Here is a 26,837-nt window from a genome sequence, read left to right as displayed (position 1 = left end):
TTAACTTGAAGTCTTGATTTGCTTTGTCTTTGTTATCCTTTGAAATTCTTAATAATAAGGAAACTAGGGCCTATTGTTACTTAGGTTATTAAAAAAAGTACCTTCAAAAAAAGGATTACATGGTTTATAAAATAATATAACCATGAGCTTCTGGAAATACAGGCAGTGTCCATTTCCACTCAATTTATACCATGATCTATCTATGGCAGGAATATCTTACATGTAAATGAAATGGACTTAGGTCTACTCAGCTAGTCTTCCCTTTCATTTTTCCAGCAAGCCAGATTGTTGCTGTATAATTACTATCGCAGAAGCAGTAAAGTCTGTTCTTTTAAGCTGCCATCTCATAAACACTAGACACTTCAATTTTGTTTCAGATGCTACAGAATGTGTAATACCTGACCTTAAAATGCATGAGCCCATTCTTACTTTTATTAAACTAGTCATCCCTAATTCTTCTACACTGTTATTTCTGAGACTTCAACAAGTCCCAAAGCGTTTGACGTAGAAGGTGACAGAAGTCAAAGGCACAGAAAACTCAACTTGATCCTGAAAACTAGACCAAGAGTTCTGTACTTCATCATGGAATCATGAATTGCGTCCAACAGCTGTTCTACTCACCGGCTATTTTAAACCATTTAATATGATCTGTACCAAGACTAATTCTTTTCTAAATAAGCATGTCAACACTTATACCAAAACTATGCTGTTCTTCAAAATTGTCTCCTTGAAAAGCTTAATACTTAATTTCTGTTGCCACTTTCAAATAATTTCAGAACTTTCTTTTCAGAAATCTCCATCATAGAAAATTTACTAACCACATAAAGAAATCACTCTCATTACTGTGTAAACACTGGATTAATACCTGGCTTTTTCAGCTTTCCTTCCGATCAGCTCCTCTATTCCCATATTCCCTTAAATTGAATCCCTGCCTTTTTCTTTCCTTTGTATTTTTAAATCAACACTGAGAATTTATAGGGTGGAGTGAACCTTTAGGAGACCCAGGGGTGTGCATGGTGGAATAAAGATTAGATCTGGAAGGAGACAATCATTTTCAGGCTTCTTACTTGCTAGGATCATAGGTAAAAATGTGTTATTTTATAGAAAACCATTAAGTTGTATAATGTCCACACTTTCTCATGAAAAAAATACCTTCCAAACCAATAGTTTCCAAGTTAGCATTTAGAAGGATTAGAAGATGGATGTTTCCAAAATGTAACTGAAATGAGTATTTTCTGAGCTCTGCCCATCTGGAGGTTAACTTGTATTACCGTCTTTCCCTCCAACACATTCCATATTTTTTTTTAATTTGAAATACAACTTTATTCTGATTCTAAATGAAAAGGAATGGGAATGACAGTGACAAACGAGATTTCACCACTGGATATTGTGATGGGACTGTAGCAGTCTCATTATCTGAAACTCAGGAAGGAAACAACTGCGTTCCAAAACAGCTAAGTATGCAGGTCCAGAAAAATGAAGGTACTGTTTAAACTGCCACATTCACTCCGAAGCCCATTCATCTCCTTCAGCATCCCAAAGATTAAGCACATGTTCTGCTCAGCTATATAATAAAAGTGGCAAACACACTGCACCACTGACATCACAGGACAGTTGCCTATAATACTAGACTTCTGACGCTGGCCTCCAGCTGCAATTCTCACAGGTCATCATCCTCATCCGGGAGCGTGGTCGTCTGAGCAACCTCTAGATCGTGCTCGTACTGTGCTGCCAGAGCTGGATCCATGACCAACTCTGGGGGGGAAAGAGCAGGCATGGCGACAGGCTCCAGGTTAGGGTCTCCAATTAGTTTTCTAGCAAGCCACAGGAACGGCTTCTCAAAATTGTAGTTACTTTTGGCAGAAATGTCATAGTACTGAAGGTTCTTCTTTCGGTGGAAGACAATAGATTTTGCCTTAACTTTTTTGTCCTTAATATCCACTTTATTGCCACACAGCACAATGGGGATGTTCTCACACACTCGTACCAGATCTCTATGCCAGTTAGGCACATTCTTGTAAGTAACCCTTGACATTACGTCGAACATTATAATGGTACACTGGGCTTGGATGTAGTAGCCGTCCTGGAGCCCACCGAACTTCTCCTGGCCAGCAGTGTCCCACACGTTAAACTTGATGGGGCCCCTGTTGGTGTGGAACATGAGGGGGTGGACATCCATGCCCAGAGTGGCTACATACTTCTTCTCGAATTCACCCGTCAGGTGACGCTTCACGAACGTGGTCTTGCTGGTGCCGCCGTCGCCAACCAGCACCAGCTTGAACTGGACTTGGGGCTCTCCCTGGGCAGCCATAGCGCTGGTGCTTCCAGAAGCGTCTCTGGCCCGTCTGACTCCACATTCCATATTCTTTATCACTGTTCATCATGCCCTGCACTAAGATTAATTTCCTCTAAAACAGTCAGTGCTCTAACTTGAGGCTGGCCTATACTACTAAGAATATTCAAATACAAATAAATAATGCTTGGACTTTGGTGGAAGGACTATGAAATCCCAAGAATTTCTGGTAAACTAGGCAACCTCCCATCACAGTTGCTATAGTACAGGTGCCCCTTTCATCCCTTACTTCCTAAAACAATAGCATATTTTTAAGGATGGTTGGGGGCCAATAACCAAAGTAGATGAGAGCAATTTGGCCCATTACTAAGAAATATGGGTAATTCATTTAAATCATGAGTATGAATAAAAATTTGTACTTAAGTAAACAGTTAAAAGCTCATCCATCTGAACTAAGGAGAAGACATAAACCACTCAGTTTGACGCAAAAATGAATATGACCACTCCACCGAAACTTTGGGGGAGGGAGTTTTCAAATGTTTTTAGTAACCAGAAATAAAGTAAACAAATAAACAAGTAAAATAAACAGAAATTAACCGAATGGTGCTCACCTAATCGGAAATTTGTAAAATTTTCATAAATTACTTGTCTAGAGTCTTCTTTATTATTTTGGGTTAAAACTCATAAAACTATAAAAGGACTTGTGTTTGCAATTTTAGCTGCCCAAACTTGTTTTTCCCCATAAAGTCTAACTCCACAACTGTAAAATCACTAATGAGATTTTCACAGAAGCTTCAAGATTCATACTTTGTATGTTTTTAGATACATCTATTCATATTTCTATCTTTTAGTAGTTTGTAGATGGACATCTGCATCCTAAGATCTAGTGTGACACAACCTATCAGCACTTTCCCAATTACAGAGAAAAATGAGAAGTAGTAGAATCCAAATACATATTATGCCAAAAATGTCAAATCTTTCAGGAATTAGTTTTCTTAAATAATCATTAAAACATAAAACTCTTAGAAGAAGATACATACAACAATCCTAGAAGAAAACATAGGCAATAATGTCTTTGACAAGGGCCATTGCAACATATTTCTAGATAGATCTCCACCAGCAAGAGAAACAAAAGCAAAAATAAACTATTGGGACTACTCCAAAATAAAAAGCTTTTAATATCCAAAACATATAAAGAACTTACATAATTACACACCACAAAACCCAAATAATCTGGTTAAGAAATAAACATTTTTCCAAAGGAGACATACAGATGGCCAAGACACATGTGAAAAGACTCAACATCACTAACCATCAGAGAAATGCAAATCAAAACCACAATGACATATCACCTTAACACCTTTCTGAATGGCCAGAATGAAAAAGACAAGAAATAATAAGTGTTGGTGAGGATGCAGAATAAAAGAAACCCTCATGCACTATCAGCAGGAACGTAAATAGATGCAGCCACTGTGGAAATCGTGGAAATCAGTATGGACAGTCCTCAAAAACTTAATAGAAATACAATATGTGCAGTAATTCCACTTCTGGGTATTTACCCAAAGAAACCAAACACTAAATTGAAAAGATATATGTATTCCTATGTTTACTGCAGCTTTATAGTAGCCAGAATATGGAAGCAACCTAAGTGTCCATCGACAAATGAAAACTAAAGAGGATGTAATATATTTCTTACACACACACACACACACACACACACACACACACACATACACACAGAGGAATATTACTCAGCCATAAAAAGGATGAGATCTTGCCATCTGCAATAACATGGATGGCCCTAGAGTATATTATGCCAAGTGAAATAAGATAGGGAAAGGCAAATACCATTACGATTTCACTTTTAGATGTGGAATCTAAAAAACGAAACAATTGAAAAAACGAGCAAAAAAGCAGAAAGAGAACCATAAGCAGAGAACAGGCTGCCAGAGGGGAGGGTGCTGGGGGGATGGGAAAATGAAGGGGAATAGAAGATACAGGCTTCTAGTTATGCAATGAATAAGTCACAGGGATAACAGGTACAGGATAGGAAATATAGTCAGTGGTACTGTAATAGCATCATTGTATGGTGACTGATAATAGCTACACTTGCAGGGAGCACAGCACAAATGTAAGGACTTGTAAAATCACCAAAAATAATGTACACCTTAAACTAATGTAACCTGTATGTCAACTATAATAATCGATGTACCAGAAAATAATAATTAAAACATGTTGCACTAAGCAATATTATGCACTTCCTAAAACTGAAAAAATGTGGTAATGTGAATTTTAAGACTTGATTCTTTAATTAAAACTTTCTGTTTTGATCAATTACAGTTACATTATTATGAGGTAAAGAAAGCAAACAATTGAGCATTGTACCTAGTTTACATCATTTTTAAAGAAAATATTAATTTAAATGTTTTGTTAAATATTTATAAAGAAAACTCTAGAAGTAACTTGAATTTACACTCAAGTAGATTACCAAAGACTAGGGCAGCCCAGGTGGCTCAGCAGTTTAGCACAGCCTTTAGCCCAGGGCATGATCCTGGAGACCCAGGCTCAAGTCCCACTTCAGGCTCCCTGCATGGAGCCTGCTTCTTCCTCTGCCTGTGTCTCTGCCTCTCTCTCTCTCTGTCTCTCTCATGAATAAATAAGTAAAATTAAAAAAAAAAAGATTACCAAAGACTAAAGATAATAGCATTTGTGGATATAAATGAATCTGTATTTCCTTTTTATTAATGTATTCTAAACTAGGAAATTTATACATAGATAATTCATGAAAACTCATCTTTCTTTCCCAGTCTTTGAGCAAAAAGGAAGACAAGAATTAAAATCATTCAATATTTATAGTTACCATACTGATCTGGTTGAAAGATTAATTTAGCTATACTTAAAATTATACACTTATTTAAAATATAGAGAGCTGAGAGAAAAATGATACAAGATATGGTGAAAAAAGCTAAATGGCACCAACAGGAAGCAATCAGACATGCCCTCCTGTTACGCTCAAAATCAAATATGCAGAGTAGAAGGCAAGGCCTAATCAAAAATCTGTGCCATGAAAAAGGTATGAGTGGCCAGGGAGAACTAAGTTAAATTAAAGACATAAGGGGAAATAATTATTAAATGCAATGAGTCATCTTGGATTGGACCCAGTCTGGACAGATCAACTGTAAATAGTATTTTTCAGAAAGCTGAAAAATGGGAGCATGTACTGGGTATTAGATAAGATAAAAAACTGCTAACATGGAAAAGCCAAAACTCTTAATTGAAAAAAGCATATACTAAAATAACACGTACAATAGTAGGATACAGTTTTAGTAAAGAAATACATGTGTACATATATACATACAGAAAAACATCTCAAACATATACTACAGTATTAATGGTGTCATCTCTGGGTGGTAGAAATATGATATTTTTAATTTCTTATTTTTTAAAATTTTTTTAACTTTAACTTTCTGTATTTATCCATGTACTGCTTTTGCAAAGCTGAAATATAACCTGAGGAAAAAATGAATATATATGCTTTCCTCCAAAACAATATGTGAGTGACATTTTTTAAATTCCAGAATTCAGAACTATACTACATCATTCATATTCATAGAGTAAATAATATATATTTGCCAGCCACCTTTTTGAAGAGCTAATTTTGGTGATGGTTGTCTTAATGTAAAGTGCCAATAGAAAATTTAAGTAGGGTACTCACCCATCTAATAACATAGTCATCCAAATATGAGTATTTTATTTAATAGTAGGTGTCTTACAGTCAGTAGCATATATCTGTCTCAACTGAGAAACAAAATAATCATTTTTGGATTTCCCAAAAGAATTAATTTCAGAAAGTAACATAACTTTAAAGCACAAAATGTCTGACGTCTAAACAATAAACCTGTTAAGTTGATTTGGGGGAAAAAAATACATTGATTCATGATTACACAAGTAACAGGCACATTTCCTCCATACTAATCACTTAATAATGACTTACCAACATAAACTTGGGTTAATGTAAAAAAAAAAGATCAATTTTAGTTCAAAAATTAAAATTTAGTAGAAATGTGTACAAAGGATGCTTATGTATAAAATTATAGCTTCAAATATTTGTATGAAAGTTCAAAAGTTAAATTCAAAAAGAAAAGCAAAAAATGCAGGGCCATGAGTTCAAACCCTATGTTGGGCTCCATGCTGGATGTGGAGCCTACTTACAAGAAGAAAAGAAAAGAGAAAAGAAAAAAAAAAAACAACAGATCAAGTCTCAAGAAGATGGCACGTACTCCTCAGCTGGAATAACAGAAAAAAATCACAGTCTTTCAAAAATAAAGATTACACTAGAACTGAAGGCAATGAAAAAATCTAGACAGACTTGTTTGTATGAATTAACATTATGCCCTAATCCGGAACAATTGGATGAGATATGGGTGGCCAATTCAAAACTAATTAATCCACTGGCTTAATCATAATCAAATGCTCTCCTCTAAGTTAGACCCAAGAGTGAGACACAAAGATAATGCTTAGTGTGGAGGTCTTGTAAATTTGGGCAAAGCGATAAGTAAAGGAAGCTGGTCTGTAAAAGGAACAGGAGCAAAAAGTAGACATCCACCTGGGAACCTGAATTTAAGAAGCATTATGGGTCCCTAAAAGGACAGAAAAAACAGATTCTATTCCTATTTTTCAATGCCTATAAGACCGAACTGTATTTGTATTCATGTTGGATACCCCACATCTATCTTTACTTGAGCCAGCCTAAGTGGCTTTTTTTTTTTTGGCAAACATGTGAGCCTTTACTGTAACAATTTATACTCTCACAGCTATTTTTATTCCCTACAAATAACAAAAAACTTAAGGTTTAAATTAGCATCTATTCATATGCAGTTTAACTCTAAAAATCTAAAAATGATATTCTAAGTATTGTATGACAAGTATCGGACATTTGGAAACATCTAGCACTATAATAAGCTACCAACCAAGGATATTAGTGTATTAAAATTAAATAGGTAGCAGAAAGGATATGAGAATCATTAGGATAGAGAAGTTTCATGTAAATGGACTCATACCATATGTAGTGCTTTTTTCCCTTGGCTTGATGGTTTGAGATTCCAACCATGTAAGCATGTATTGATTCCTTTCTGTTGCTGAATAATTTTCCTTCATATGGATGTAGTGTATCTATATTGTGGCATGATTTTTAAAAATTTATTCACCAGTTAATATTTAGCTTGTTTCCCATTTAGTATTATTATGAACAAGGCCACTATGAACAACAAAAAATTGTGTACACATGTTTCATTTCTCTTGGATAAATTCCAGGTAGTAAGAATGTCGAGTCATATGGTAAGTGTATGTTGACTTTATAAGAAAATGCCAAACTGATTTCCAGGATGGTTGTGTCATTTTTCATTTCTACTTGCAACATGTAAGAGTTCCAATTGCTCCATATCCTCAGGAACACTTGGAATTATCATTTGCCAGTGTTGTCTTTAATTTAGCCATTCTAATCCACATGCAATGTTGTCTCATTGTGGTTTTAACTTGAATTTCTCTGATAACAATTTTAATGACACTGAGCATATTTACAAGTGTTGTTGGCCATTCTCTTTTGATCCTTTGTCTTTTTTTTTCAATTGGGTTGTCTTTTTTTTTTTTAAGTTCTATATCACAAGTCCCTTTTGAAATTAAATTTAAAACATTTATACAGTAATAGGAACAATGCTAAGAATTTTGATGCATAACCTCCATTACCATCAAGTGACAAAATAAAGTAGAAATATGTACTCACATCATAAGTCACAGTCTATCTCCTATATCATTCCTCATTTCTCTGGAATGCATGGTTCACAATATTTACAAAATGACTCAATGTATTAACTAAATTAATTACTAAGAATTTTGTTTGGGGGCTCAGAAAAGTCAATGGAGAGGTATTTTTTAAAAAGTCAACAGAAAATCAAAGTAATACAACTCTGACATACAAAAAAGTGATTTTATAAAGAATTTCAAATAATGAGTATATATTATTATGCTTTCAATAATCTTTATAGTACAGTAGAGCTTCTGATCCTGAAGACTTCATTTTAGGAATATAAGGCATGAGAAAGAAAGTAAATCAAACTGGTACCAATAAACATAAGAAGCAGAAGAAGGAGACAAAAGACACAAGATAGCTCTCAAAAATCAGTGACTTAATATACTAAGCAAAACATAAACATAAAAGCAAACCAAACTGAATATTCCATGGGAGAAATACTAATAGATCAAGAAAGAACTCAAGGGAGAACCCATGTTCTAAAGTGCCTAGAGTTACAGTGTCCAATACAGTAGATAACAGGCACATGTGCCTGTTTACATATAAATTTTAAATAATTAAAATTCAGTTCCTCATTGAACTAGCCACATTTCAAATACTTATTAGCCATATTTGATAGCACAGATAAAAACAAAACAAAAAAACTTTCATCACTGCAGAAATTCTGTCAGACAGTGCTGGCCTAGGTTATTCAACAGGCTCACCTAAAGAGCCTAGGGAGTTTTACTCTTATTTGGATTTTTTCCTATGAAGGAAATAGAGCATTTTACTTTATTATTTTGTTAGTCTTACTCAATACTCTAAAAAAAGAATATTTATATCGTGCATGTATACTATCCCCTAGAAGGTAACCACAGCATTGTATTAAGCTTTATCATTCCTTTGCTATTTAAAAATAATTGTACTAAATATGTCTCCCTAAAAAATGCATTGCTTTGTTTGGCCTGCTTAATTTTATATGCAGAGAATGAGACTTTTTTTTTTTTAATTTTTATTTATTTATGATAGTCACACACAGATAGAGAGAGAGAGGCAGAGACACAGGCAGAGGGAGAAGCAGGCTCCATGCACCGGGAGCCCGACGTGGGATTCGATCCCAGGTCTCCAGGATCGTGCCCTGGGCCAAAGGCAGGCGCCAAACCGCTGCGCCACCCAGGGATCCCGAGACTTTTTCTTTACACCACTTGTTCTTTTCACTATTTCCACTTACTCTGAGGTTTACTCTCATTCATCTAAATAACACTGCTATTTGATACAGTACACTACAAAAAGCCCCATTTTATTCAGAAAAGCTAGACCTAAACCAATGAAATCACCAACCTACATAACGAAGCTGTGTAAGTTACAAACAGAATGTGAAAGGTTCCCAACAATTCTCTATAAAACAAGTCAATGTTTTCTAAATTACATTTAACTACTCCTAAACTGAGAACTTTCTTGTGCATCAAAGACAGATCTTAGTTCCTACACATACATATATCTTTTCTGTTCTCTTTTTAATTATAGAGCAGTGGCTATCAAGGTAGGTTTCCGCAACAGGAGCATTGGAACTTGTTAGAAACAAGGGGAACTTGTTAGAAAGACAAATCTTCTGCCCCAACCTAAATCCACTGAATCAAAAACTCTGGGGATGGGGTCAAGCAGTATTTATTTTAACAAGCCCTCTAGGTGATTCTGATTTGTGCCAAAGTTTAATAACCTCTAGATAAGTATCTCAACAATCAGTATAGACAAGATGTTAAACCATGTACAAATTTCTAACAGTTAATCAATAAACTCAATTACCAAAAATCGACTACCCTTTTCCCATTTGTTGAATTTTACAAACTTCAGCTTACTCTAAAATATTACTTTAAAAATAAATAATCCAAAATACAAAAAAACAACAAAGTTACCAGTGTAACTACATATGTATACTAACAGTTTACTTTCTCTCCCACTCCCTCCTTCCTTCTTCTCTCCCCCAACCCCTTCTCTCTATATATAGTTTTTATTCTAAGAGTGCCAAATTTTTCTTTAATTAGCCATTTTCTTTTTTTTTAAGATTTTATTTATTTATTCTTGAGAGACACACATACAGAGAGAGAGAGAGAGAGAGGCAGAGGGAGAAGCAGGCTTCCTGCAAAGATCCCAGTGTGGGACTCAATCCCGGAGCCCAGGATCACACCCTGAGCCGAAGGCAGACTCTCAACTGCTGAGCCACTCAGGCATCCCTAATTAGCCATTTTCTAATTATGGTCTCTTTTTAAAAACCATTTTCCATATGCACCTTGGCCAGTTGCCTTTCTTTGGTAAATACCATCTATGTGTCCTTTTCTGGTTTTTCTATTTCTAAACAGAGATTTTTTTTCTTTGACAACTTTTTTAAAGGCTCTGTATGTATTAAGCTCTCAACCCACTGTTACACAACTGCAAACACTTTCCCAAACATGTAGTTTGTCCTTATACATTTTTTAAAGATTTTATTTATTCATGAGAGACACAGAAAGAGAGGCAGAGACATAGGCAGAGAGAGAAGCAGGCCCCATGCTGGAAGCCTGATGTAGAACTCAATCCCCGGACTCCGGGATCACAACCTGAGCCAAAGGCAGACATTCAACCACTGAGCCATCCAGGCGTCCCTATATGTCTCTTCAATCTCTTTTTTTAGTAGCACATTAAAGTAGTAAATTAAAATTATTTCTCCCCAAAAAATCATGCCCAAGTCTTAACATCCAGTATCTCTGAATGTGTGACCCTATTTGGAAATAGGGTCTTTGCAGATGTAGTTAAAAATCTCAAAATAAGACCAAGCAGGATTTAGAATGGCCCCTTCATCCAAAGACTGGTGTCCTTATAAGAAAGAGGAAACAGAAATCTGAGACACTGAGACATAAAGGAACAGGCTATGTAAACATGGAGGCAGAGACTGGAGGTATGCTGCCACAAACCAAGAAACATCAGGGTGCCAAAGAAGCTAGAAGAGGCCCTACCAACACCTTGATTTTAAACTTCTGGCCTCCAGAACGGAGAAGGAATAAGTGTATTTTATGCCACCCAGTTGGTGGTAATTTGTTAGGGAAGTCCATGAAACTAACTTACCTATGCAACAGAACTTTCTGCAATAATGTAAATGTTATATATTTGCAGTGTCAAATATGGTAGCCACTAGCCACATGTGGCTATTGAGCACCTGAAATGTGGCTAGTGCAAATAAGAATCTGGGTTTTTAATTATATGTAATTTTAATTATTTTAAATTGTAAAATGTTTCCCTTTTGTTTTTTGAGATTTTTTTTTTTTTGTAGGGAAAAGGAAAGAAACTGATGAGTTGTTCTGTCAAGTTTCCCAGTCTAAATTTTTCTGACTGTATCTACTTGCTATTAATTAACATTTTCCTCTTCTGTATTTTCTATAAATTAGTAGTTGAATTTAGATGTTTTATCAGATTGAAGTTCAATTCTTTTTGTCTAGGGGTGGTAAGCAAGACTACTCCAGAGTAGTATTTTGTCTTCTATTAGGAGGCAAATGTTCTGGCTGTCTTTCTCTGGTGTTAGTATCCATGATATTCAATTACATTAATTTATTAGGGTCTACAAAAATGGTAATACTCTAATTTTATAAATCTTTTTGCTTATATTAGCTAGAATAGTTCTATAAAAAGAAACTTTTCATCTATTATTTAGCTGCATAATGGTATTGCTCTTAGAGGAAAAGCAAGATAAACACTCAAATCTTTCTACTTTCAAAAATAATAATTAGTTTATTAGCATCCTCCACCACTATGACCAGTAATTTTTTAGGAGTCATTATGAACTCACATACTTAAACATATATATTCTGTCTCAATCCATTGTAGGCATTATCTTTATTGAAGCTCAAATTGTCCCATTTTTGGCCAGTAGAAAGCTCTTCAAATTGGACCCTAAGTCTTTCTGACAAGATTCTATAGTCTTTGAAGCTTCCTCATTATCTCATAAAACAAGATGTTTCAGGCTTATTTGGAAAATCACCTGCCTCAAATAGGAGATTGGCCCTTTTTTCCAAGTATCTTTGATTACTTTTAATGAGAAATTAATGTGTAGAGACATCAATTTAGATGCAAAAAAAAAACTTTAAAAATTGAATTCTACACTTTTATTAAAATTTTTATTTGCAATTAGCTGTGTGTCCATTATCTGCCATAAACTCTTAGAATTGCTTCATGTTAAACAACAGGAAATAAAAAAGCCAGTTTTTCATTACCAACATATTTTATTTTTAATATGTTCACACAGATTATAGAGAAAAGCAGATTTTATCAGGTAATTCAAATTTTTTTACAGTGGATTCTAATAACTTGAAATCACTAAAATTCAATTATTACATCATTAATTGACAATCATTAAAATACCTTCAGTTCACAAATTTTTTTTCTCACAGTATAGCAATATGATTATATACAAAATGTGGGAGTAGGATTATAACTATATATATAATTATATACTTTTAATATGATATTTAAGTAGGGTTTACTAGCAAATTCCAATATACCTTCAATTTTTTATTTAGACTAAATTTTTTCAACTAGAGATAAAAGCAACTTGATTACTAATTTTTTTTTTATTTTTATTTTTTAAGTTTTATTTATTTATGATAGTCACAGAGAGAGAAAGAGAGAGAGAGGCAGAGACACAGGCAGAGGGAGAAGCAGGCTCCATGCACTGGGAGCCTGACGTGGGATTCGATCCCGGGTCTCCAGGATCGCGCCCTGGGCCAAAGGCAGGCGCCATACCGCTGCGCCACCCAGGGATCCCTGATTACTAATATTTTAAATGACCTGTTACCATATCCTAATTATTATTAGGTCGTGGCCACAGCTAGATGCTGGTACACAAATCCAAATGTTAAAATGAATTTAATCTATTAATCACAAAAAGATAGCTACAGATGTGTTTTCCACTTGCACGTAAGCTATAGCACGTTTGCTATAGGCGGTCCTTTACTAACATTTTATCAATATTGCAAACTTTTTTTAAAAGAAAATCTGAAGGAACCATTACAAAATTAAACTAAGTATGTTTAAAGGAGATCACTATTATTCACAACTAAACAACCAGAAGTCTAATATTATAGGAAATGTATTTAATAAATACATCGTGTAAATGGCTCGACTACAAAAACAAAAATAGCATCTAAATAATTTCATAATATCTTACCTAGCAAGTTTAATTAATGATAAAATTATTGCCTAAAAATCAGCTAGGAAGCAGATCTGTGCAAGGGAAAATGGTATAGAAATGTATGAAACAAATTCATATATACACACACACGTGTTCATACATGTATATTCATATACACACATCTCACCTATAACTATTTCTTAGATGGACAGACAGATGGATGGATAGACACATGCACATATGGAAGGAAAGAAAATGAGTTAATATTGATACTTCAAATTCTAATTGAACACTATAGGATTTTGTCCTTCCAGTCTTCCTTTTCATATTTAAAAGTGTCTCCTCCAACAATAAGAAATCTGGCTTCCGTTACCCATAAAATACTTCAACCCTGAGGTATGTAGTCCAAATACTATGTTCTAAAGTTAACTTGCGTTGGGGACCTGGGTGGCTTAGTCAGTTAAGCATTCAGTCCCTGGTTTCAGCTCAGGTCATGGGTCCTGGGATTGAGCCCTGGTGGCTGCTTAAAATTCTCTCTCTCTCCATCTGCCCCCTAAACTCCATTCACACTCTCTAATAAATAAATAAAATCTTAAAAAATAATAAAGTTACACAACCCACATGTAATTGTGTTACTCACTGAAATCAGCTGAGTTCATTTGTTTGTTTTAGTCCGTTTTTGTTTCATTTTTCTGTAACTTCACAGATTTTAACATGTGAAACATGAACATATTTCCAAGTGTCAGAATCATACAAGAAGGTATACTCAGTAATGTCATAACCTGCTCCCCTACTTTAATCCCATGCCCACTCCTCATTCTTTCTACCCTGTTTTTATTACTATGTCTGCGTTTTCTGGTTTAGTTTCCTGTATTTCATTTGCAGATATACATATACTTTATGTTGCCTTCTTTCTTATAGATAAGGTAGTATATAGTATGGCTACTCTTTTGTACGTTGCCCATGTTTAGGCACATATGTTTATGTGTACACAAACATATAATTCTAGAAATTGCTCCTTATCAATTTATAGAGGCTGTCTCACTCTTTTCTATACCTGTATCGTGTGTGGATGCACTACAGTTTTCTTAAGCACTTTGTTCTGTATTGACAGATTGTTTCCAATATTTTGCAATTACAAATAAGGCTGCAATGAAGAATCTTGTCCATATGTATATTTGTATTGCTGGAGCAAATCTTCAGGGTAAAATGCCAGAATGCAATGCTGGGTCAAAAATGCAAATCTTGTTTTGTCAGATACCTGGCAAAGTCCTTTCAAAGTTTTTGTGACAGCAATCTGCATTCTCACCAGCAATGCACAGGAAGGGGTCACAGACATTTTAGTGACAGGAAAAAAATTTACTGTTAGTCACTACATATAGTAACTCACTTCTTTTATAACAACTTCATATAATTCACATATTTAAAGAGTACGATTCAATAGTTATTAATATTTCACAGCTATGCAACCATTAAATCCCACTATCAAATTTCAGAACATTTTCATCACACAGTACCTCCAAAAAATCCATATCCATTCAGTCATTCACCTGTTCCCCTACAATCTACTGTCCATTATCTGCCCTGCCCCAAGCCTTGGTAACCACTAATCTACTTTCTATCTTTACAGATTTCCCTATTCTGGACATTTCATATAAAGGAATCATATAATAACGTGAACTTTTGTGACTGGTTTCTTTCACTTAGCACGTTTTTAAGGTTCATCGATATTGTAAGCATGTTTCAGTACTCTATTTTTATCTTTTTAATCGCCAAATAATACTCCACTGTATGGATATACAATGCTTTATACATTGATCCAGTGACAGACCTCTGGTTTAATTTTTGTCTATTACAAATAAAGCTGCTATAAATACTCATGTTCAAGTTTTTGAGTGGACATGTTCTCAATTTTCATGGAATACTTAGGAGTGGAATTGGTAACTTTAAAGTTATATGGTATGGTAAAGTTATATGGTAACTTTATGATTAACCTTTTGAGGAACTGCCAAGCTGTTTTCCAAAGCAGTTTATACCATTTTACATTGCCAACAATATAATTAATCTCTTAACTTGATTTTCATTATTATAAATTGCCACATCACCTTCTATTCCAGCTCTAATAACAAGCACAAACAAAATAACTCTGAATGTGACAACATATAATCAGGGCACTGTTCAGTGTAAGATTAGTTAACTTTCCCTGTGGCATCATTGATCTAAATATTAATTAGCAATGCATATATACAAGAGTGCAGGATGCAATGGTTGTGAATTAATGTGGAAAGTTTGTATTAACACAGAATATAATAGTTTCTATTCATTTTACGTACATATGCTTTTCGTATCTCAGTGTAAATTTTAACTTGGGCTTCTCTTATGATAAGTGAAAGTGAGTTTCTTTTCAAATAAAGAAAGTTATAGTTTATTGTGAAAACTGTCCATATCTTTTGCCTACTGCAGCTCTTTCAATTTGGTCTTGTCTTTTCACACTCTATTTTTAAAGATTCTTCATATAGGAGGGATACTGGTCCTTTATCTGTGATATATAATGCAAAATATTCTTTCAGCTTTTTTTTTTTTTATTCTTTCAGCTTTATATCTATTTATTTTTGTTATTAGTGGGTTTTTGTTTGTTTTTGCCATACAAAAGTCTTACTTTACACTTTTACAGAGTCAAATTTATCTGCCTTTCCTTTTGTTGCATATAGATTTTTGAGTCATAGAGAAAACTTTATACCCTGATTACAGAATTCATCCATGTCTTCTGTTCCTATTTGTAGAATTTCTTTCTTCTCTCTAGATCTCTGATTCATTTGCAGTTTTTCTATATGATATGAGGTATGAATTTAATTTTATCTTTTTTCCAAATGGTTAACCATTTCTTAAAAAGCTCATTTTACCTAGTGCTCTGAGATGCCAGATTTATCATGTGCCAAATTTCCATATGTTCTTATGTCTCTATCTGTTTTTTCCTATTCTATTACACTGTTCTGTCTGCATGATATTAAACAAAAATCTAATTTGCAAAATGAGACAGACTAGTTGTAGTTTAAAGTTCCTTCCACTCTATATCTACTCTTGAAATTTACAACACATCCGTAGTCAACCACCATTAAGTGACCACGCTAAAACTTAACTGGTCTAATCATATGAAATTGACAATGATTATTTATACTAGTTATGTAAGCAAGCTAATGCATATTAGGATGTGATTTACAAGTATTATCTGAAAATTTCTGTCCAACAATTAATAATTCATGGAACCATACAGACAGACACTGACTTTGTATGAAGGGCAAAATTATTTAAATAAATATATTTCAACAGTTTAACTTTATGTAGAAACATTTTATAGCTCCTCAACACCTTTCAATATCAGTACTATGATAGTCACAAGTTTATTATTAAATTTAATAAAAGTCATGTAGAGAGAAAGTAGTAAAGACTGTAACAGTATTTACACTTCTATATTTCTAAAACATGAACCATACAGATAATCTATTGCACTTCACTTTCTTTCCTGCTACCATGAGCTGCCCTTGCTCTTAGCCAAAGCTATTCTCTCTACCTATGCAACTTGGGTCTATCCTCTCAGCTCAAGCAATTCTTCCTCCTCCCTCCCTCCTGTAACATGCTATATTAACTCTCAATCTTAAAAAATATAAAAAATTAAAAACTACTTCGGACCCACTTACCTCTCCCCACCATCCCACAGCTACAGTACCCTTTCTATCTTTCCCACAAGAGCAAAATTCTGGGATAAAGAGCCAATATTTGCTTTCTCTCATTTCTTCTACTCTCCCAAACTTCTTCCCACTAGATTCTTGTTCCATCCACTCTACCACAACTGCTTTCAAAATCAACAATGACCTCCAAATTATTAAAGCAAGTGGTCAATTTGTCATCTTAATTGTCTTAGCAGCACTTAATACCCTTATTAGCAGCCCCTCTTCCTTAAAACGCTCTCTTCATTTGTCTTCCATAATACCATACTTACCTTGTTTTCCTATTTTATTTCCAGACATGCCTCTTAAGTCTCTCCTGGCTCATCATCTTAACCTCTAAATGTTGAAGTGCATACAGATCTTTGGATCTCTTCTTCATGTACATTCACTCCAATCCCATAACTTTAAATCCCATCTATTCATATGACCCCAAGAGGATACCTCCAGCTTACATCTCTACAAGCATCTCAATTCAGAATATTCAATTACCTACTAATACCTCCATCTGGATATCTAATACGTATTTAAACACATCTAAAAATGGATTCCCAATCCTTTCTCAAAAAAAAAAAAAAAAAAAAAAAAGAGCCTGGTTATCACAGAGCAAGTTGAACATGAATGCCAGAGGACTTAAATCTCAGTTAAAGGACAGTATTCCAACTACTGAATTCTGATTAACCATTATCAGTATTTGAGTCTCCAACCTTCATAGCAGCATCTTTCAGAATAAACATCTGTAATTTATTTTAGCGACAACACTTCAAATTAAGTACAAAAGTAAGAGATTTATATTTTATACCTTTTTTCAGTATAACCCATTAATACTCATAAGAATAATACTGAGCTTTATTGATGCTATTTTAAAACTGTAGCTATTATTTGATTCTTTCAGGTTGAAAAGTATAATAAGTTCAAAGGTTCTGATTTTTGTCTTGTCTTTAATGTGAAAAAAAAATCAACCAGCATATGTTGATTAAAAAAAAAAATGAACCTACTCCTTTAGTATTCTCCACTCTCACCTAAGAATAATAACTATTCTTTCCGTTTCATCAGTTCTACCTTCAGTATATATCTCAAATTTAAGCACATGTTCTGTAGCCTCCTGACTGGTCTTTTCTTTCTACCCTATTCTCTACACAGCATCCAATGTGATCCTCTTAAAACATTAAATAAGAAGTCATTCCCTCCAATGGCTTCCCATTTCAGTCAGAGTAAAAAGTAAAAGCCAAGCCATGCTGCTGCACTTCCAAATGGCTCCTATTTGTTTCAAATGGACTGAAAAGCAATCTGACTTATTTTCTTGCTTAGTGTTCTATAAGTAATATTATGAATAGATCCAAAAGAAAATGGAAGCCAGCTTTTTCAACAATTTCTAATTAAACCCAAGCCCCAAAAAAGTATCAAAATTATTAAAATTTATTCATTTATTTAAGTAATCTCCACACCCAACATGGGGCTTAAACTCACAACCCTGAGATCAAGATTCACATGCTCTCCTGACTGAGCCAGTCAACTGCCCCAGTAGTGATCAGCATCATATTCTCATTTAGTAACCACTGAGTAGCTCAAAAAATTGATATTTTTGTCTAGTTAAAAGAGAAATTCCTCCACTTAACTAGCTTAATATGAGACAACATTCACAATTTTTTAAAGCAATTCTACTATGGTTACTGTGTTCAAGTTTCTTCAAAGAGCTCCAATGGTTAGGATATCTGCCCTGATACTTGATCTCCTCCTTTCACTGCAGTGAGGCTGAGCTGAAAAACCTGTAGTAGTGCCCCTTCCCTACCCTAGCAAATGAACATCCTCTCTCCCTTTATGAACGTTTTTTGAGCCCAGAACAAGTCCTAATCAGTTGGATTCCTGATTCCTTTCCCACGAACTTGGCCCATTCTCTTGTACATAATACTCAGCAAAAAGCCAAGAGTGCCACAGTGAGGAAAGAGGCACATCTGGGTCTTGGAGAAAACAGCTCTATCTTCCTCACTCAGTGAACTAGACTGACAAACACAGAAGAATGAAAGAAGCCAGAGTTTTAAAAAGGTACATACAATAACCACAAGTTTCAGGAACTACACAGAACCCACTGTATTAGTAAACTATGCTTCATCCAATACCAAAGAATGTTGACAAGTATTTCTTAATTGATCAATTGAATCTCTACTCTCAATAACCAAAACGGATGATCTAAATATTCTTTATTTTTCTTTACCTTTACAAAAGTCTTCACACCAGAATAAGCTAGCAGGTATTCAAAAGAATGTTCCTTAATGGGGGTATATTAGAGTTTAATGAAGTAATCACTATCAATAATTATAAATCCAAATAAGCTTCATCCATTTTATGCCAAAAACATTTGTTATTCACTAAGTACTTGATATACCTTTAAATCAAAATCATATTGGATGTTTCATATTCAAATACATTTAATATATATAAATAATTTACTTTGATATTTTTTCAATTTTTCTACTACATAAAAGGAAAAAAAGTTTAATTGCTTTTAATATCAAAGTCACTTGCAGGAGAAATGACAACAGCCTATACACCTCATAGCCACATATCATGTGACTGCAATCAACTATACCCAGTGGCCAACAGAAATAACCAAAAAAAAAAAAAAAAAAAGCTTAAATAAAGCTTATGCACTCTTCTCCAAAAGAGAAGTGAAAATCATTCCCTGGCTTATTTTCATATACCAACAGAGTCTCTTGATTTTAATAAGAGGCTTTATAACTAACTTACCTCATTAATCCTAATCGGTTTTTTAGAAGGTTAGATTATAGAACCAAATAGACCATACAGCAAAATAAAAGTCAAAAATTGGTCAGTCCTGCTAAAAACTGACAAGCTAAGAAATTACTATAGGTAATAAGGAAATAAAAAATAAAAATGCCACATATATACATGCACAGAAATCAGAAAAAGATTCCCACAGAACCAAACAATTCTATCAACCTTCATCATAATAAATACCCCTGTATTAGAGCAAAGTACAACAAATATTCATGACTATCACTCTGATAAAGCTAGGTATCTGGTAAACTTTAATAAAACTTGTAATATATTTTATAAATATTTTCTTCAAAAATGACGGAAACAGTATTACTTCTTCAAGAAAATTTACCTGAATATAACTTACACTACCAGAAACAGTGACAAACGATATGTAAGTCCTCAACTGTCAAATCATTTTTCCTATCAGATAATTGCAAGAGCTTCTTTACTCCACTTGTATGAAGGGAATAATAACTATACTGTGAATGAGGAATATCCCTAAAGTTTTATCTGGCCCCAAAGACCCTAGCACTCTCCTAAGGCCCTAGGCATTTCCCATAGACTTGCTCAGTAAACAAAAGTGGAAAGCTAAATGTGAATTTTGAATTATGCACTTTACATACTTCTTTAGTGAATAATTACTTTTAAAAATAAAGGATGAAGTTTAACATTTCTTAGCATGCAAATAACCAATGGATTCTTTTTCAGATGGGATAATAATCTTAAAATACCTGATTCAGCAGCTAGATTTTATCTTCCTCTTCATTCTTAGAGGGAGAAAATCTTTTTAAAGTTTCTTTAATACAAAATCTTTCCCTTTTCACCTAAGTCTAAAAAGTAGGAACTGTATTTTACACTTGCAGACAGTAGTAGTGCTTAAAACAGGGTTACCATTCCAATATCTTCCAATAAATCAAAATTGTAAAACTTCTACCTGCTCCCTGCAACAGCTTTCTTTTAAAGTTTTACAAGCTTTTATTTCTTAGAAAAAGATGTAATAGTAGAGAATAGTAAAAGTACCATATGGAAAAATTCAAACAAGTCATCCACACATAAGGTAACTGAGAATAAGACAGAAATACCATATACATTCCATTTTCAAATGTGATTCCACATAAGAGTTAAGCCCTACTACCGTAAATCATTCACTGTATGTAATGAATTAACTTCTTTCCTAGGTATCTAAAATGATACCATTATATATCATTCTTGGGAGGATTGAGAAAACAGTCATCCAAATCATTTATGGCTTCATCAGTTTAGATGAAGAACTATGGTAGGGAAAAAATTAGAAATTATTACCCATCCTGGAATCAAGGATTAAAAGTAACTCAGTATCCTCAAGATAGTACACTATCTACTGTGACTGCATATACAACTTATTAAAAGCTAAACAATCTATTACTTGAATATAATTTTTTTGATCAACAAATTTCAAATTAAAACCATTAACAAATTAGTTTTTACAAGGTCCTATGTGCCCAATCTTTTCTTAAAAGGCGCAAGAGTAGGGCAGCCCGGTGGCTCAGCAGTTTAGTGCCGCCTTCAGCCCAGGGGGTGATCCTGGGGACCCAGGATCAAGTACCTCGTCGGGCTCCTGCATGGAGCCTGCTTCTCCCTCTACCTGTGTCTCTGCCTCTTTCTCTCTCTCTGTGTCTCTCATGAATAAATAAAATCTTAAAAAAAAAAAAGCACAAGAGTAAAGTGCACAATTCCCAACAACAAAAAACTTAAGAAAGTCCAGAACACAAAACACGTAAACAAACAAAAAATGCATAAAATTATATTAAGCTCTAAAGGATAAAATATGTAAATTCTAATAGAGAATAAGATTCCTGGAGATTATATGGTAGCCAGGGAAAGCTTAATAACAGGTAAAACTTGAGAATGAAATTCTGAAATGAGTAGTATTCAGAGGCAGAAAAATGAGAAGGCACACTATGCAGGAGGCATAACTTCAGTAAGAAGCTGCAAGAACAGTCACAAGAGCAAAACCATGATGAAGGCTGAGATTCAGGGTATAGAACAGAGAGAAAGTTGGTTAGGTAGAATAAGGATCTTGAGAACAATTGGCCAATCACAGAGTTTGAAAATTTACTTTTGTTTTTTACTAGCTTTTAAACAAGACCAAATTCTGAACTGAGTAATTTGTAATGATTTTTATCTACTCTGCTTTTAATAACAAAACACATTAATACTAGAATGGATTACACACAGTGATTTTTCCAAAAACTGAGACAACTTTAGGCCAGCCAAAATATCACACAGCACATGCTTGGGAACTTATGTTCCTGAAACAGTATACATGTGAAAAGAAAACCTCATATAAATATTTGTTTGGAGCTAAGATTAGCATTGAAGGGAAAACTCAAAATATATTTGCCTTCAAGTTAAAGCTAAAAACCAAATACTTATTTTCCTTGTGCTGGCCTACAGTTGTATGCTTACTGCTGACTGGATCCTTTCCTATCAACACACCCAGCACTTCAAAAGACCTGATGGCTCTGCCAAGATTTCTGCCTTGAAAGAGCCTTTGTTGCTATAGCAATCTCATGTTCTCAGGGAACCAAGTTAGCAGCACCCTATGATACATACATGAACAATGTTCAAACTTGGCCTGTTTCTTCTTCAACGCACAGAGAATATCCTGTGTCACAATCATAACAATTTTATTGTTATTTCTGCTGTAATATAAAGTATCGACAGTATATGCCAGTTCATGGAGAACCAGAGTTACTTCAAAATAAATAGATGCATCTAAAGAGCAAAGAGAATTGTGGGTGGGAACCTCCTCTCATATTATAAAGCAGATGTCCTATAGTATGAAAGCCAATTAAATAAAACCCTGAGTCCAACTCAAATTTGATTAAAAATTTCTCCCTTTTCAAATATTTCAAAACACGTTCCTAAAAAAATTAAAGATAAAAACAATATTATGTGTGATCCTTTAGTTAACAATGTCCCCCTACCTTGACTAAAGATTTAACACCTTATTCAAATGAACAAAGCTAAATTCTACCTAGTATTAAAGCTTTCCTTAGGAAGAAAGAATAGAGGCTCTGAAAGGTAAAGGCCGTAAAACACACTCTGTCAAAATTTCATAAAGAATATATTTGCTAATAAATGGCACATGTGAAAAACCACAGCCAGAGTTCAAGCAAGCATGTTTCCAGATGCAAAATATTTCGACCTAAAGAAATTATTTTTTCATCTATACTCAACTTCTACTGCCCTATATTCAAGTAGAGTAAGCTCTACTTTCTACACTCAACTAGTTCTCAGTTTAACAGCAAATACCATGACAGTAAAATCCAAAAATCAAGCACTGAAAAAGCACAATGAAGGCAATGACCTGTTAAAATTCTGAAAACCACCTCATTTTAAGAACTGCATGTGTTTGTTCCTGGGAAATAAAAGTCAGAGTAAAGAGTATTTAAATGCTGAATTTATCTTTTGCAATTGATTTTCATTACAATATCAAAAAAAAATGATTCTACAGGGAGTGCAAAATATTGGCTTTGACACATCAATACAAATGAATTCTCCTTCAAAGAAACATTCACTTCAAGGAAAGTTCTAAAATATTTTTTCCAATATGCAGACTATGAGCATTTAATTCTTCAATATAAATTTTGTCAAACAGACCAGACATAGACCACACATATTAATGAATGCAGTTCATTTCCAATTCATTAGGGATTCTGAATTCCTGAAAGTTAAGTTGTTCATATCATTCCAAATATTTGATAGAATTCCAGAGCTGAAAAAGAGGTAGAGATGTCTGAAAAGTTCCAAATTTTCCATCAGATAATAACCTGAGAAATCAAGTAACAACAGTCTCCTTTTTCTTTGCAAACTAAAGTGCAGGTAGGTTACATCATTAACTGGAAGAACATACTCCTAGGTGATACTATCTTTTTTCGTTTTTGTTTTTACAATATTACATTCTAGTTTCTCTCTTCGTGTTTCTGGACTCTTTTCCTTAATAAGGATAGAAATGTCAATCGTCTCCAATGCCAATAAAACTACCTTCCTTCTTTAAAGAAAGATGTCTAACACAAGTTAAAGGTCAGTGACCTGAAAGACTAGGCTACCTAGAACAAAAAAAGTTGTAACAGACCTTTTATCCAATACAGGAATCTGGAATGGAGTTTAAACCACAGTGTCAAGCATTTTAAAGCAGCACTAACAAAGACCAAACCCATCACACCTCAGATGTGCAAATCCAATCATTTTCACACCTTACAAAATAGTAAAGAGAAATTGGCAGCTAAAATTAACTACCAGATCATGGCTTTCAAAGGTTTGTGGGAGATTTTGTTGTTGTTGCTGTTGTTGTGGGTTTTGTTTTTTTTTACTACAGTCCACTGTTAAATACATTTTATATCACCACCTACTATACACAAATGTACATTTAATTATATATAATTAAAATTTTGTAAAAGCAATCCTTTAAGTACATGTGATGCATTCTCATAGCTTCTGTTCTGTTGCATTTATCATGATGTGTGAGATTCACTAAAATGTTTTCTCAACTCACAAATGGGTAATGGCAGGTAGTTTGAAAATAATGGGAAGTATAAGTTAACTATTACTAATACAAAGCACAAGAACAGTTTTTACAGGCACTCATTCCCCAAATATTAATATTACATGCATAATACTATATGTATTTGACTACACTGTAACATCTTGAGACTGCTCTACAACTATAAAGTCTTGTACTCTGGTGGTTTTTATTTTAACAGTAAGGTTAGACACACAAGGGGAAAAAGACAGACATGTTAACCCATTTATTCATTAAGTTTTTTCACAGTATTTTTCTAACATGTCTATAAGAATCCCAAAAGGTTTATATTTGTATTAGAATTACTAGTATAGTATACATAGTCTCTCTACTTAGATATATGGAACTATACTAACCATATCCAATACATCTTTCTTTTCCTTGAAGCAGTTAGCATAAAACAGGCACTTAATTACTCAACTAATGGTTTTTCTGATCTTAAGGAATAGTTTACATCTCAAAGAATTAGGATAAGGCACAACAAAACAGCTTTGGGGTTAACATAAGTACTGTTGGATACAACTGTCAAAATACCTCAAATATCAAATCAAATCTCTGGATCCTAAATTTTACACCATGCATTTGTGAGACTTTTGAAATTACTTCAAAAAATAGAATTTTATTGTAAAAAGGACTCAAACCAAATTCCATACCAATCCAGTTATTATTAATCCACATGAGTAGCTAGCAAGTTTTAATTTAAAAAATCCACATGAGTAGCTAGCAAGTTCTAATTTAATCATTTCTTTTCTACAAGGGAATATTTTCAACTCAAATTCTTTTGGGGATAAGTCAGAATACAAACAAATTATATTTAACAAATGCATTTTCCAGCTTTACAACTCAGACATACTGATTTCATTGGTAAAAGAGATACCATATTTTACAGCTTCTATTTACTTTGATTATTCAGATTCTGTCATTTCAAAACACTGAACGATGATGTCACTATTTCTTTTTAAAACCAAAGTTAAATGAAACAGATGGCCTGTGAACTTCATCTAATTCAATATTTGCTTGCTCCATCACCAAAACATGACCTATTTTTAAACAACTTTACTAAGTGATAAACAACAAACATAACCATTTATAATACAGACATAGGATACCTGAATGTAAAATTTTATCTCAACAATTAAGTAGATGGAACAGCCAAGTTAAAACAAGAAACTTAAATATTGGTTAGACGGTTTCCAATTCTTCAATTCTTTATTCTTAATCCTACAATAGATTAGGCCCTTGGGGGAAAATGGTCAGCTATGTGTGGAAATTTTTCTGCTACAAAAACTGGACTCTGGGGTGACTGGGTGGCTCAATCTAAGTGCCAGCCTTTGGCTCAGGCCATGATCCACTCCCCTCTGACCCTCCCCCTCACTCCGTGTTCTCTATCTCACTTGCTCACTCTCTCAAATAAAATGAATAAATAAGATCTTTAAAAAAAAATACAACCCTGGATTCCATTTTTCCTGAAGTCAAGTGGTTAACATTTCATAGCTCTTTAAGAGTTCTCATCAAACCATTAGACACTTTGCTCTCTACATGAAATAGTTCTGACAGTCACTAGGGAATTGAAAGAACTATTTTTCTACTGGACTGATTGTAAGGCAGGCTCATTTGTGCCATCTTACCTGGTAAAATGACTAGAAATCTAGTTTAAGTTTTCAGGATATAGGCTCACTCTACTTTTAGGGTATTGTAGCCTCTCTATGAAAACAATGGATACTCACAGTCTATTAGGTTTGCAGCACAAATTAGTCTTTCATCCACATATCACAAAGAGAATGCCAGGCTCATAGTAAATGCTCAAATATTTCTTGAATGTACAAGTATTTAAACAGCTACTACATGCCAAGCACTGTCTTAGTCCTGGGAATATAAAAGATCCAGAATATTACCAATCAGAATCTTATATGCCATAAGAAACAAATAGACAATAGTTCAAAGTAAGACATGAGGGGATCCCTGGGTGGCTCAGCAGTTTGGCGCCTGCCTTTGGCCCAGGGCGCAATCCTGCAATCCTGGGATCGAGTCCCACGTCAGGCTCCCGGCATGGAGCCTGCTTCTCCCTCCTCCTGTGTCTCTGCCTCTCTCTCTCTCTCTCTGTCTCTCTCTCTCTCTCTATCATAAATAAATAAATAAATCTTTAAAAACAAACGAAGTAAGACATGACCGAACAAGACAGTTTTCTCACTCTACTACAGGAAGACAACATAATATAGATTAAAAAAAAAAAAACCACTGATTTTGAATGATTTTGAAATCCATTCCCAGTTTTTTACACTATACAATATAAACTCATTAATATTAAAAGCCTAGATTTCTCCTAATACTAAAAACCTAGACACATAAACCTAATTTAAACATAAACTCAATAGTATTTATGTTTAAAAAAGCTAACTGTTTTTATGAGAGCTTTTAATATATGTATGGGCACATACATACATACCAAATACATGGCCCAATGTACTTAGAATATGGCCAGTGCAACTGTGGAAATAAATTTTCTCTTTTAAAAATTATCT

The 26,837-nt window shown here is 34.1% G+C and overlaps 2 protein-coding genes across 10 annotated transcripts in view; both read right to left on the bottom strand.

The window, feature by feature from the left end:
- The window catches only part of TCF12 (transcription factor 12), a 367,303-nt gene that overhangs the window by 299,683 nt on the left and 40,783 nt on the right, over positions 1 to 26,837 (bottom strand). The gene's annotated exons all lie outside the window — the stretch shown is intronic.
- On the bottom strand, positions 1,308 to 3,832 carry LOC112675874 (GTP-binding nuclear protein Ran-like). Its single transcript, XM_025472688.3, has one exon. It carries the CDS (start codon positions 2,360 to 2,362, stop codon positions 1,661 to 1,663), a length of 702 nt encoding a protein of 233 aa, XP_025328473.1. The 5' UTR covers positions 2,363 to 3,832; the 3' UTR covers positions 1,308 to 1,660.

The sequence above is a fragment of the Canis lupus genome, chromosome 30, assembly GCF_003254725.2.
Source record: "Canis lupus dingo isolate Sandy chromosome 30, ASM325472v2, whole genome shotgun sequence".
Classification (NCBI taxonomy): domain Eukaryota; kingdom Metazoa; phylum Chordata; class Mammalia; order Carnivora; family Canidae; genus Canis; species Canis lupus.
This window is presented reverse-complemented; position numbering and strand designations above follow the sequence as displayed.

Coding starts and splice junctions, on each gene's coding strand:
- LOC112675874 (XM_025472688.3), bottom strand. CDS start 2,362: ATGGAATGTGGAGTCAGACGGGCCAGAGACGCTTCTGGAAGCACCAGC.